Source organism: Podarcis raffonei, chromosome Z (assembly GCF_027172205.1).
Source record: "Podarcis raffonei isolate rPodRaf1 chromosome Z, rPodRaf1.pri, whole genome shotgun sequence".
NCBI lineage: Eukaryota > Metazoa > Chordata > Lepidosauria > Squamata > Lacertidae > Podarcis > Podarcis raffonei.
In genome coordinates, this window is record NC_070621.1 from 21344538 (window position 1) to 21359623 (window position 15086).

A 15086-nucleotide genomic window follows, 5' to 3' on the forward strand; every position below is an offset into this window, starting at 1 on the left:
ACACTGACCTTGCCAGTTGGTTGATAAAAATGATAAAAACATAAAATCTATCAGTAAGAGCTGGTTTGCAGAGAACCTCAGGTTTGAAAGCCCTGTCTAAGTTATATAGTTTATAGAAGACTTCTAAAAATGAGTGGGCATGTCTCCTGTCAAACTTGTATTGGCAAGGCGTCCCACAGGGTGAGAACTGTCTATGTTAATGTAGTCCACTGGTCTACAATTGGTGGGTTGGGACCCTCTAGTGGGTCATGGCCTGGTCCAAGATGGGTCACAACAGGAGAACTACCACCGTGCACCTCTATGGGAGAAGCTTAAGAAAAGGGCCTCCACATGCATGTTTGGTGTAAAAGTGCACCCTGATTCTGAAAAGGTTAGGGACTGCTGGTGTTAGTGTACACTAGATCACTGAAAAACAACTTTGATTTCATTCCCTTTAGAAAGAATAACGTTTCTGTCTTTGGGCACAAAGCACATTGTGCGTGGAGGCTCCACAAATGTAGGTTGCAAATAGTATTAACTTTGGTGTAGCCCTCTGTATTAATGTAACACTCCTACTGCTGACCTCTTTACAAATCCAACCATAGCTGCCAAGCCAACTTATTAATTGAGTGCCAGTGAAGAAACCGGCTAGTATAAAACAAACTTGCATAGGCAGGTGAAACTGAAAAGTCATTCCAGTATCTCACTGGACAGTAAGGTAAAAGGTAAAAAAACCAAAAACAAACCTGGACGGTTAAAGGTGACTATGGGGTGCAGCACTCATCTCGCTTTCAGGCCGAGGGAGCTGGTGTTTGTCCACAGACAGCTTTCCTGGTCATGTGGCCAGCATGACTAAACCACTTCTGGCAAAATAGGACGCTGTGACGAGTGCCAGAGCGCATGGAGACAGTTTAGAATCATAGAATCATAGAGTTGGAAGAGACCACAAGGGCCATCGAGTCCAACCCCCTGCCAAGCAGGAAACACCATCAGAGCACTCCTGACATATGGTTGTCAAGCCTCTGCTTAAAGACCTCCAAAGAAGGAGACTCCACCACACTCCTTGGCAGCAAATTCCACTGTCGAACAGCTCTTACTGTCAGGAAGTTCTTCCTAATGCTTAGGTGGAATCTTATTTCTTGTAGTTTGGATCCATTGCTCCGTGTCCGCTTCTCTGGAGCAGCAGAAAACAACCTTTCTCCCTCCTCTATGTGACATCCTTTTATATATTTGAACATGGCTATCATATCACCCCTTAACCTCCTCTTCTCCAGGCTAAACATGCCCAGCTCCCTTAGCCTGGTATGCTAGGTTGGCAGAAGCTAGGACAGACCAACGGGAGCTCACCCCGTCACATGGATTCGAACTGCCGACCTTCTGATCAGCAAGCCCAAGAGGCTCAGTGGTTTAGACCACAGCACCACCCGCGTCCCTCATTGTCTCCCCCTACAAGAACATCCTGTAGAGAAGAATGCTCCCAGAGGGGGTATTTGAAGGGAAATGGGTATGGCCACCCTGGAACTTTAGAAAGCCACCTTCTAGTTTCATCTCTGCCTCTTTGTTCCAGAATGAAAGGCCAGTTGCGCCTCCTTTGGCAGCTGCTTAGGGTGACCCACTTTGCAAGAGCCACGAGCCCATGCCACCTGGATCCCTTGGATCCACCAATGGCTTTACAGAATCTTGCTTGATTGCATATTATTGAGCTTGGAAAGAGATTTCAATATATTCTTACTATTTGATAGGAATGTATTGCTTTTCATAGCACAAAACTGCTTCTTACTCTGATATGCAGGTTTGCTTTCTCATTCTCCAAAGTGTGTCCATTTAATTCCCTCCAACCTCTTTGCCCTCCAGCTGTTTTGGATTGCAGTTCACATCAGCCATTGTTCATGGTGGCTGGAGCTGATGACAGTTGTCCAAAACATCTGGAGGGCAACAGGTTGTGGAAAGCTGATCTAGTACATTTTTGAGATAATGGTGATGGGTTTCAGTCATTCAACTTTTAAACTGCTGCTGAAAACTTTTCTTTTCTGCCAAGGCCTATGCAGGTAATTGAGACTACATCTTTTCACAATGGTTAATCAATGTCTGATTTTAATCTTTTTTTTTTACTGTATGGCTTCAGTGTTAGAAACTGAGATATGAAAGCTAGGAGCTAAATGGCACCTTAATCCTAGGTTATGAGCATAACAACAGAATGTCTAGGCATGCTTTTTAAAAATAACAAGAATACAAAGCTGAAAATGAATGAACTGCAGCTAAAATAATATGTTCATTTTTCACATGATCTAGTCCTTCCCCTGCCCACCCCCCTAATATTCTTAAGAGGGTCTCTTTTCAGTCTTCAGAGAGTAGCTGGAAGTGGGGAAGCAGAAAAGATCCTCATTTCCTTCCACTCTGCAGTTTTAATCTGAAATCTTAGGTGTAGCACTGTGCCCAGAGCTCAGAAACGGCATGCACTGATGAAATTCCCTGTCGCAAAATGCGCCTAGAACAATACGAGTTTTGAACATGTACTTTCATTGTAAGCCACTTTGATATGTTTTATGAAACAGCAGCATATAAATATTTTATAGTAAGAAAGAAATTTTGGGTCATGCTGCTGGATGGGTGAACGGATTTTCTTGAGGCATCTGGATTCTAATTCTACCCTCCTATTTTATATTCCAGATTACTGTCCGAGTTACCACCATGGATGCTGAGCTGGAGTTTGCCATCCAGCCCAACACCACAGGGAAGCAGCTGTTTGACCAGGTAAGTATACCAGCCATGTACGGACTGTATCATCTGAAGCATTTTTCTCTGTGTGGAATTGGATATTGAATGATGAGGAATCTCATCAAGCAATAAATAACAATGTGCGGAGCAGCCTTTGTTGTTAAGACTAGTAGGTGCAGCTAGCCACAGCAACCAAATACACGGGTGAGATGTGAGATGCAAGGTAAATAAAAGATAGTAAAGGATAAAAGAAAGGACTCATTCACACAACACATAGTCTACCTATGGAACTTGCTCCCCCAGGAGGCAGTGACAGCCGCAAACTTGGATAGTTTTCAAAGAGGATTGGACAGCTTCATGGAGGAGGAAAGGACTATGCCATGTTCCCTGTAGATGTTGCTGCGCTATAACTCCCATAATCGCAGGAAATGACTCTCCTGTCTGAGGCTGATGGGATGTCTTAAACATCTAGAGAGCACCAGTTGGCAAAAGGTAGTTAGAGCCAACGAAGCTTTCTACCTTGGTGACAAACTCTCCTATCTGTTCTTAGATGTCTTGCCTGATGGTTTCCTATAGATTGCATTAGAATGGGGTGTGACTCGCAATAAAGCCTTAAGTCTCCTCAGGGTTTATATTTCCCTCCATTAGACATTCTGGCATTGTGAGGAAATAGATTCATTGTGGTTAACCTACTCATACAGCACTTTTATTATTTGGGGCTTGTAGTAGTTTTAATTCTTGTACCCCATGCCACACTCTGAAATGCTTATCCATTACAGCACATTAATGCTCTATGTATGGTGTAATATTATTCCACCATGACTGGGTCTGGTTTCTTCATATACTGACTCATTAAGCTGAATGTGCTACCAAATAAAAAGCAGAACAGTGTGTTGTTAGAGTGCGTGCCAACTTAGATGTGACTGGGGGGTGGGGGGTATGTATATTATTTATTTTACGTGCTGCTGCCTGTCATTGCACCCTAGCTTCCATGGGTCATGTAGTACAAAGGAGTTGCAGCAAAGTCCAATGACTCTCTTTTCCTTTGGATGCTTTGGCTGCTACCAGGTGAAAGTGTTTTCTTCTACTCTGGCTGTCTTTCACCGACTGAAAAACAGTGGATCTCAGGCTTTTAGGGGCCACTCCCTCTTGGTTCTGTAAACTCACCCCCAGTGCCCCCTACCCTATAAAAAGCATTATTCAGAATGGCCGTTTGCATTACCCACTACAAATGATAATAACATAACAAAATTCAAAACAGTAACAATTAATTGCACATTTGTTCAGATTCCAATTAAAATTTAGTTTATTTAATTCAACAAAGTTGATGAACTTGATCCAGTGATAATCAGCTCTTCAAAACCTGATAGTCTGGCTTGGGCCACCCAGTCAGAAGGGCAGCGTATAAATAATAAATTATTTATTTTACATCACCCACTGCCCCCTTCTGGCTGCCCCCTTGCCTCTTAGTGTCCCTCTAGGTCAGGCTTCCTCCACCTCTGCCTTCCAGATGTTTTGAGACTACAATTCCCATCATCCCTGACCATTGGTCCTGCTAGCTAGGGGTCATGGGAGTTGTAGGCAAAAAACATCTGGAGGGCCAAGGTTGAGGAAACCTGCTCTAGGTAATTCCACTGCTCATGAGAGCGCACCACTGATATAAATCAACATTTCCACTTCTCTCTTATCAAAAGGGAGCCTGTATTGAAGGAGGCCCATCCCCTGCTTCCTCACATGCTCGACTTCCTTCCATAAACACACTCTCCCTCACCCCCCCAATCACATGTATGGGTCATCAAGTGACCAACATTCATGACCACCGCTTTCCCAAGTATATGGTTTGACTTGCCAAGAGTCGGGATATAAATATTCTAAGGTGTCCCAACTGAACAGAATTCACAGGTTCAAAAGAAGTCCACAAAACAATTAACGAAAATTTAAAACAATGCAGAAGTGTTAAACAACACCAAAATTAGCAACAAAACATCAGATGGAACTCAAAACATGTCAAATGGCCCCTGGCGAAGAGGATTGTTTTGACTCTTGTGCTATGCAGGTTGGGGCTGACAAAGTAGCCATAACTTCCTGGTCATGGGAGGTGAAGGGGAGGGCAAGCCAGTCATCCTGATTTGGGGGCCTCCAGAGGTTTTGGTCCAGCCTGCAGAGCTGATGGAGGCATGGCTGTTCTGGGTGGGACTGATGGGAGTTGTATCCCAAAACCTCTAGGTTGGGGAAGGTTGTCCAAAAAGGAAGGATAGCACAGAACTATTGCTTTCCACAACCTTGCGTGTCTGTTCTGGCTCCATCACCTGAACAACATCTTCATGGGAAAGTAAGTATGGGGTCTTCCTGAATAAAAATGTTTGTCCTTGGTTTCTTTTTTTCCCATTCTTTTATGTCCTGTTTACAGACAGCTGTGGCAGTATGGCCTCTTCCCTAATATTTCCTCCTTACATCTGTCAAAACAGAGTGTTGCTTTCACATAGATGATTTCTACAATATAACCTCACTGTTCTGTTAGTATCCATTATAACCTGCTGCAGCAAAAACACCCAAAATCCTTATCGCTTTCCTCCCAAAGCAGGCACAAAACCCTTTCATGCAATATGCATGCATTTGTATTATGCTCTAGCCCAGCAGCAACCAAACCCTTTCTGGCCACCGCTCCCATGGTTCAATGCACTCACCGCCAGGGTTCCCTACCCTACCCTACCTTATAAAAAGCATCTTTCAGAATTGTTGTTTGCACAACCCACTAAGGAAGAGAGTAACACCATGAAAATTGAAACAGTAAGAATTAAAAATCCTGTTAAAACTAGTTGAATTAATCCAACAAAGCTGACAAACTTGATCCACTGATACCAGCTTTTCAAAGTCTGATAGTCATTTACACCACCAGTGACCCCCTACTGCCCTCTTGCCTCTTAATGCACCCCCCAAAGTATTCCCACTACCCTCTAGGGGTCAGTGCCACCCACTTTCAGAACCGCTGTGCTAGATAGCACTCAGTGAAAGTTAAGTTGCAAACATGTTTTAATTGTTGTATCAACAAATTTAGTATGGCCACTTGTTGAGGAAATAATGGATTGATTTTAACTCAGTTGCTTAAATGGCCCTTTTTATCTTTGGTGATCTAAATTATGATTTAAATTGCATTGGTTTTATATTCATACACCTTGTCTACTGGGGATGAGATATACTAGTGTTTTGTAAGAAATAAGTTGGTTAACATCTTAAGGCTGACATGAGCACAAAGAAATGGCCATGGCATGATCCACCCATGCTGTGACTGTGTGCATATGTGGATGTAGGTGTGGGTGTTTGTAATCTCTTGTCCCATCTTTGCTTCAGATTTCATTGCATCATTCATTAGGAAATGAATTGAAAATAAAATTGCCAGCAGCCCATCTAGTCTAGCATCCTGCTCTCACAGTGGCCAACCATCTAGAGCAGGCTTCCTCAACCTCGGCCCTCCAGATGTTTTGAGACTACACTTCCCATCATCCCTGACCACTGGTCCTGCTAGCTAGGGATCATGGAAGTTGTAGGCCAAAAACATCTGGAGGGCCGAGGTTGAGGAAGCCTGATCTAGAGCGCCTCCCTCTCCTGTTGTTTCCAGTAACTGGCATTGCTGCCTCCAACTGCGGAGGCAGAGCATAGCCATTCTGGCTAATAGCCATCAATAGCCCTCTTCTCCATGAATTTGTCCCAGTCTCTGTTAATGGCATCTAGGTTGGTGGTCATCACTGCCTCCTGTGGAAGTGAGTTCCACAGTTGAACTATGTACTGTGTGAGGAAGTCTTTTCTTTTATCAGTCCTGAATCATCCAACCTTCAGCTTCACTGGATGTCCACGATTTCTAGTGTCACAAGGCCACATGATTTAGCTGGAAAAGGAAAAGACGAGAGAGCTCCACTGTCCTAGAGCTATCAGAGCCCAAGGATGCTCAAAGTCAGTCTCACTGCTTTCCAGCAACATCCAGCGCTATGTCAGAGATAAACTTCAAGCAGTTACCAGAGTTGAGGACGTGAAGCACACATGTCTCTTGATGATAATAACAGATTGTATAATGTGGCCTGACTGTTCATAGTGCTCCATGCACACTGTCAGCTGCTCCTAATTACTATCATGTATAAGTCAACCCCACATTGTGGATGGTGCCGGGACTGAACTTGGCTTGGCCAAGTTAAGCTTAAGTCCATATTACCAATGATTTGAGCAGGGCATTCCTTTAGCGGTGTGTCATGCATAGGGTTACTAGGCATCCAGGGCTGACCTGAAGTCTCTCGTTTTGCCTTGGCCCCTCCTACAGGGGCAGGGGAAGGGCTTGGATCTCCACATGAGCAGGGTCATAGAATCATAGAACTGTAGTTTGAAGATAACCCAAGGGTCATCTAGTCCAACCCCCTGCAACGCAGGAATCTATTGCCCAATGTGGGCTTGAAACCATGACCCTGAGATTAAGAATCTCATGCTCTACCGGCTGAGCTACCCCCTTCTCCCTAATTTAAGGAGTGCCTTAAATTATTACTAATATTATTGTATTAAGAAGACTATGTGTGCATCTTGCAAGCTTCAGCTCAGGAGCAGCTGGCTTCAAATTTTTGCATAGACCCTTCGGGGGGGGCGTTCATGCCCTCCTCCACTCTGTCCTCTCCTCTCCCAGTTCTCCATCTTCAAGGCTCAGTCGCAGGAGGAAGCTCAGAGGAAAAATCAATAGGGCCCAACCCTTTCACATCACCAGGGATCACCCCATGTCTCAGGTTTCGGCCATGAAATCTCAGAGTCTGGGATGCGCCTGACCTGGCAACCCTACTCATGTAGCCACTACTGTCTAGGCCAGTGGTTCCCAAACCATCTTGGGCCACTGCCTCCTTGGCTCCATAAATAATCATAGAGTTGGAAGGGATCCTGAGGCTCATCTAGTCCAACCCCCTACAATGCAGGAATATGCAGCTGTTGAACTTGCAACCTTGGCATTATCAGCACCACACTAACCAATTTTTTTAAAGCCTTTATTTAACATTCAAACAATAACTAACACAATTCACTATTCACTACATTCCACCATCCTTAATAATATATAGCATTACAAAACATCACAACGACTGGATCAACATTCCATATATTTTTTAAACCTTATCTATTTTACGTAACAAAGAAGAAAGAAAAAGCAAGAGTGAAAAGGAAAAAAGAGAAAAGAGGAAAAGAGAGAAAGAATAAAAAATAAAGAAAAAATGCGGGGGGGATAAATAAATTTGACTTCCGATTAGACTCACTGCATTGTTGTTCCTATTACTGTTTTACACACAGTTTCAAATTACCATTTACTTTCTTTGTTCTTATCAAAGAAAGGAGTTGTTATCTATACTTTTTATTTTACAAGAATCATTCGAGTTCTGCCAGGAGATTGTTGGTGTTACAATAATTTTTCAAATACTCTTTTTTTTCATTCTTTCCGTACTTTCTGTATTGGATACCCTCTACCTCTCCCTGTCATCATAGCCAACTGCAAATACTCTGTCATTTGGACCGGTCACTCATTTATTGTAGGTGTTTTCTCACTTTTCCAGTTTCTTGTGATTAAGATCCTGGCTGCTACTGTCAAGTACATAAAAAGTGGTCTAGCACCAGTTTAACTATCTTGTAATGCAATAAAATTCAAAATTATAACAATTAATTGTACATTTGTTCAAAAACCAAGTGAAAATATTTAGTTCAATTAATTCAACAAGATTGATGAGTGTGATCCAGTGATACTAACTTTCCAAAGTCTGATAATCATTTACACCTCCAGCACCCCCTGGCTCCAACCTTCCTCTTAGTACCAGATTATACCCCACCACCATCAGGGAGAGGTACCGCTCATTTTGAGAACCACTGGTCTAGGCCTTCGGAGTACTAGAAGTACCTAGGAAAGGTTTTTACCTGACTTTTGGCGAGCGCCGCAACCCCAGAGTCGGTCACGACTGGACCTAATGGTCAGGGGTCCCTTTACCTTTACTGCAGGTCTTGGGCAAAAGGGAGTTCAGAATAGATTCTCCAGGGCAAAGGCCCCAGGAGTCTTGGAGGCATTAGAGTTGGTGGGCTGGCGATGTCTTATTTTTGGCTTCTGAAGTTGCCTTTCTGTAGGAAGACTCATGAATCCAGGAAGTTGCTGCTACGCCAATGCCTTGATAAAAAATCTAATCTGCCTTTTTTTTTTTTTTAAATCATTGCCCTGGAACTCGGCAACTGTCTCTGGACAATTGCAACGGGAGGAAGTTGATTTGCAAAGGAAATAACCCATTCAGCTCTGGCCACAATGGGAAATAAAACCGATTGTTCCATACTTTATTTTTGCTGCCTGACTGAATGTTCTGGCTTGCCCAGCCTGCCCTGTGGTAGAAGAAAAATAAAAACAGCTTGGCTAAGAGACTCTTCTCTCTCTCTCTCTCTCTCTCTCTCTCTCTCTCTCTCTCTCTCTCTCTCTCTCCCCCCTCCCCCGACAGAGCATTGTTGGAGCCCTGTTTTCAGTTCTGCAACTTTACAAATGACACAGTTTCATTGGGCTGTTAGCATAATGGAGGACTGAAGTAAGATTACATGGCTAGTAGCCACAAACTCCCAAAACAAAGGCATGGTGGCTGCTAGGCAATATAACAGACTCTGCCCCCCCCCCCCGTTTTGTATCAGGCTATTTAAGCCACCACCATGCCAGCCACTTAGTACCCTAAATAATGGGGATGGTGAAAGATGATGATCATCATTAAATTTATTGCCCACCCTTCATTAGCAGGGTTTACAACAATTAATTTTTTTAAAAAAAGTTAAAACAGATTGCAATCACAGGAATAGGTAGGGTGGGCCTTGAAAACAACCACATCCCAGAGTAAAGAGGTGTGTCTTAAGCATTTGCCAGAAGCTATATAGCGAAAGTATCAGGTGCATCTTTGTGAGGAGGGAGTTCCACAACTTAGGGGCTGCCACAGAGAAGGCCCTTTCCTGGGCTGCTACCATCCCAAAAGTTTGTTAGAACTGCCAACAGGGTTCCCTTCTGCCTTAACACTTGGAGGGTTTGTAGGAAAGGCAGCAGTGTTTCAGATATTTGGGACCTGATTTGGTTAAGGCTTTGGACCCAGAATTGGACTGGCAGCCAATGCACCTGCTTTAAAGACCAACTCTAGCTGCCAGTAATCTAGCCACTGCCTTTGGGGCCAGCTGATGGCCATTCTGCAAATCGGTAACTATGCTTAAAATTCATTGGCCCAGATTCTCCTGTAAGTGTTTATAAAATGCCGAATTAGTACCGTAGTTGTAGTTGGCTTGTGATTTTGAAATGCTGATGCATGTGGTGGGTTTGTTTCTGTTCCAGACTGATAAGGCCTTAGGGAAGTGATAAGTTAACAAGAGTGTTTCAAAGCAAACGACTTATTTTGCGGCGTAAAATACAATGGAACCTCAGGTTACGTACTGTCCTCCATACGAACACTTCGGGTAACAAGCTCCGCTAACCTGGACGTAGGTGCTCCTGGTAGCGAACTTTGCCGTGGGATGCAAGCCAAAGTTGTATGCCAGCGGCGTGGCGGCAGCGGGAGGCCCCATTAGCAAGAGCGCGTCTCAGATTAAGAACGGTTTCAGGTTAAGAACGGACCTCCGGAACAAATTTAAGTTCTTAACCCAATGTACCACTGTATATACAGTGGTACCTCTGGTTACGAACTTAATTCGTTCCGGTGGTCCGTTCTTAACCCGAAACTGTTCTTAACCTGAGGTACCACTTTAGCTAATGGGACATCCCGCTGCCGCCACACCGCCGTCACACGATTTTTGTTCTCATTTTGAAGCAAAGTTCTTAACTGGAGGTACTATTTCTGGGTTAGCGGAGTCTGTAACCTGAAGCGTTTGTAACCTGAAGCATCTGTAACCCAAGGTACCACTGTACTCAGTTTATACATCTATGTGAACTGTGTGTGTATGTGAATGAAACCCTAGAATTGCATTAAAAATAAAATAGGCCACGTTATTCTAATGGAGAGAATTTAAGGCAATGTGTTTCACATGGCTTTCGAATTGCAGCTGGTTACAGTGGTACCTCGGGTTTAAGAACAGTCCTGTTTACGAATGATTTGGTTTACGAACTCCGCAAAACCAGAAGTAGTGTTCTGGTTATTGAACTTTACCTTGGTCTAAGAACGGAATCAGAACAGTGGAAGGGCACCAGCGGCAGGAGGCCTTATTAGGGAAAGCACGCCTCGGTTTAAGAACGGACTTCCAGAATATATTAAGTTCGTAAACTGAGGTACCACTGTATATGTCTTCTCTCCTCAAACATAACTCCAGGACGACCAACTTCTGTATTCTTGAAGGGCTGCAATATTTTCCCAGTGCAGGGACCAGAATCATGTGTTTTAAATGGCTATCTTTATAGAGAAAAAGTAGGCCTCCGATTGTGGGCAGAGCTCCGATTGAGAGCCCTCTCCTCCATGAATTTGTCTAATCCTCTGTTAAAGCTATCTAGGTTGGTGGTCGTCCCTGCTTCCTGTGGGAGTGAGTTCCATAGTTTAACTATGCACTGCTGTCTCAGCAGCCTTATCTTTATCCCGCTTCTTATGGCAGTTTTGGAAACCTAGGTAGGCAGTCCCTCTCCTGCCCAGTCATGCTTGATTGCTGCTCCCTTTTATTTGAATCTTGTCAGTCCCATCTGGAAACGTAACTCTCTCACACAGAGCAATGCAGTGAGGCCTGGTAAGGAGGGAGCTGTGCAGGAGCCCCCGCCATAGCTGGCCCGGCCCCACCCTCTTGGCAGGAAATGAGGCAGCAGCTTTGAGGGGAAGTCCTGAGCTTGAGACGTGTCCCGTGAAACTGCACTGCTGTTTAGCTTGCAGTGGGCCGTTCTCTCCTCGTCTGCCTGGCAGGAAGGAGCAGCTCTTCAGCCAAATTTGTGTGTGCACTTCCAAGTGCTCTGTCAGTTGCTTTGGACCTCAAGGTTTTTCTTCTCCTTTATTTTTATTTTTTGAACCCAACCCATCTGTGGCCTGAGCTTCCCTTCTCCATGCTGCAAATACATGGGCAGCTAGGAGACTCCCTCTGGCCAGTCTCCAGAACTCAGAGGAAACTGGTGACTAAATGCTTCCTCTGAACGACATCGTCTCCTGGACCTTTCCAGCTTCCAGCCCCTTCCATAATTTTATCCTGAAATATTTCCTTCTGTGGCTCTTACAGGAGCTTCAGTGAAGTGGATGAATGTTGGTTGTATCTGGTTTGTAGTGTAAAATTGTGGAGATTAGATTTTAATTAGCCAGGTTTGCCCCTCAGATAGTGGTAGGTTTCACCTTAAGGTTTTACCTATCCTTTGGAGGTATGAGAGGAGCAGACTAACAATGCAAGTGTTTGTAATTTCCTAAAAGTTTTTCCTAGCACAAGCTGAGCAGTTTTCTGAACATCTGCGGGAATACGTTCCTGAGAAACAGCAGCAGATGGAAACTGAAATTATGACACAAGGTTTTCCTTGCTTTGAAACAGCTTATGTTTCCTCTTGAGTTTTGCAACCTTGCATGGCTGCAGATTGCCTCAAATTCAAGATGGTAGCCCTAGGGTGGATATAAAGGACAGGCCTGTACCTGTGTGTGTTGATATAGGCAAGCGCGCGTGCACACACACACACACACACAACACACGTTACAAGTTATTTCTTCATCTTTGCTAAGACTAGGCAATTTTATAGAGAAGTTCTGTCCCAGACTGTGCCTGTTACAACTCCTTCTCACCCCTTCCAAGCTCAGGTTAATTCATGGTGACATAACTTTAAAAAACAAAACAAAGCAGTGTAGTTAGGTAAGTGAGTACACTGAGTTCATTCTTACTTATTTCATGAAATTTATATACTACTTGACCAAAAAAACCCTCAAAACTCAGTGTGGTTTACCAAAAGAATAAAGCAAGAGTTAAAAAAAAGCTAAAAATAAAATAAAATTCAAACCTTCAGAACATAATCTATGATAAGCTAAAAACCAGGTTAAAAGTACATGTCAACATTCTGTGTATCTGGATAGGCATGCCTGAACAGAAATGTTTTTGGCAGGAGCCAAAAAGAATATGGCGAAGAAACGCCTGATGTCAACAGGCAGGGAGTTCCAAAGCGTGGATGTTGCTGCTCTAAAAATATATGCTTTGTTACTGCATGGTGAGATAAATGGGCCATTGGCCTGATCCAGCAGGCTCTTAGGTTCTCATGGTTCGTCTTCATACTAGGCAATTTCCAGAGTTCCTGATGTTTGAGGTAGTAATTCCAAATACGTTGCTTCCACCGGCGACTAGCTTGGGGGTCATTTCCATGTGCTATGAAGATCCTAATTATAATTGATGGGATTTCAATGGTGCTCATGCAAAATGCCAACATTTAAAGCCCTAAATGGCCCCAGCCCTCTATACCCGAAGAAATGCTTCCACCCCCGTCATTCAGCCCAGACACTGAGGTCTAGCTCCAATAGTTTTCTGGTGGTTCCCTGATCGCGAGAAGTGAGGTTACAGGGAACCAGGCAGAGGGCCACCTCAGTAGTCGCAGCTGCCCTGTGGACTGCTCTCCCATCAGATGTCAAGGAGATACAACCTTTAGAAGACATCTGAAGGCATCCTTGTATAGTGAAGTTTTTAATGTTTTATTACATTTCTGTATATGCTGGAAGCCGCCCAGAGGGGCTGGGGCAACTCAGTCAGATGGGCGGGATACAAATAATAGAATTCTTCTTCTTCTTACTTCTCCATGGGCCAGCTCTGTTGATCTCTCTCCTTCTGCTTCTCTTATTGGCACCCACAATCTTCCCGCTGGAGATGGCCTCAGTCACCTTCCTTTCCTCCTCTAATGTGAGGCTGCTTCTGGCTTCTAGAAATGTTGAATTTGTATGGCTATATGTAATAAAACTGCCCTACTGTGCTGGGGTGGGGGCTCTTATGGCTTCTCCTGAAGCAACACAGCCTCCTGAACCGCTGTTAGCCTTTCAGCAGGGAAACTGAAACAGAGGCCTGTAGGTGTGAATGTGGCTGCCCCCATCTAGATGGAAAGACTGCCTTGAGAACAGCGTGTCATTTTAGCCCTTTGGATCAGGCCATTTTCCTCCCACCTCACATAACAGTCACCCTCTAACCATTATGCTGACGCAGTGATGGACATTTTCTTTCATCCCGAATGCCAGAAGAAGCCTTTTTTCCTTCTGTGTCTGTTTCGAATGACCTCCCCCACAAGTCAGAAATGTAGAACGAACCACAGAATGATGCACTGCAGACTTGTGAGGAGTTTCATTAAAGGTCCCAAGTGTGGATTGAGAGAGGAAGGTCATAGAATTAAAGCGTTGGAAGGGACACCACAGCTCATCTAGCCCAATCCCTTACAATGCAGGAATCACAGCTAAATAATATTGGACTAAAGATACAGTGGTACCTCGCAAGACGAATGCTTCGGAAGACGAAAAACTCGCAAGATGAAAGAGTTTTTCGTTTTTTTAGTTGCTTCGCAAGACGATTTTCCCTATGGGCTTGCTTCGCAAGACGAAAACGTCTTGTGAGTTTGTTTCCTTTTTTAAAAAAAACCTCTTGAAGAGGTGCAGTTGCGACTGACCGTGCTTCGCAAGACAAAAAACCTCACAAGACGAGAAGACTTGCAGAACGAATTAATTTTGTCTTGCGAGGCACCACTGTATCCAGATTTAGTTGGGACACTTGCTTAGGGTGAAGTCCTCTTCAGCCCCACCAGATGATCTTCTAAGGAAGCCTGCAAGAGGACCAAGCCTCTACCTGGGGCAGCAGCCTCATAGTGCCAAGCATGTTAAATCTGAAACAAGGACTGCAGCTGTCATTGAGCCTAAGCTGATGCAGCATACTTGCAGAGCGCCACCCCCCACCTGCCACCTAACCTGGTCTTTGCCGGTAGTGCTGCTGTTGCCACCAGTGGAACTTTGTTCAACAGGAGAGGGCTGGCAGGTGGCACCAGGTGCCCTATGATGGTTGCTGCTCTGAATTCTACTTTGGTCCAAGAGTAATACCCTAGTCCAGTTATGCATTATTCCTAGTAAGTACGTCATGGAAATAATTCCATTTCCGCCACCACACCAACTTGATTCCTGATTGCCTTCCTGTGCTCTTGAGAAAATGTGCCTTATCATTAGTACTGTGACTGGTTCAATAAAGTACAGTAAAGCTCAAATTGCAGAAATTGTGCTGTTCCTCACCCTGTGGCAGCTGCAATCATTTTAACTGTTCTGTTGGTTCTAAGGGCCAATCTACACTGGAGATTAAAAAGCCATGGTTTGGCATGTTCAGCTATAAGTAGTAGGCTTTAGATCAGCGGTTCCCAAAGTGGGTGGTAAAGGAGCGGTAGGATTAAGCTAATCAGTTTTGTTGAATTAAATAAA

The 15086-nt window shown here is 44.2% G+C and overlaps 1 protein-coding gene across 1 annotated transcript in view; it reads left to right on the forward strand.

Annotated features, from left to right (window-relative positions):
* The window catches only part of MSN (moesin), a 192655-nt gene that overhangs the window by 154587 nt on the left and 22982 nt on the right, over window positions 1-15086 (forward strand). The window contains exon 3 of the mRNA XM_053374240.1: window positions 2650-2733. Within this exon, the coding sequence (XP_053230215.1) occupies window positions 2650-2733 (84 nt within the window). The remainder of the gene's footprint in view (window positions 1-2649; window positions 2734-15086) is intronic.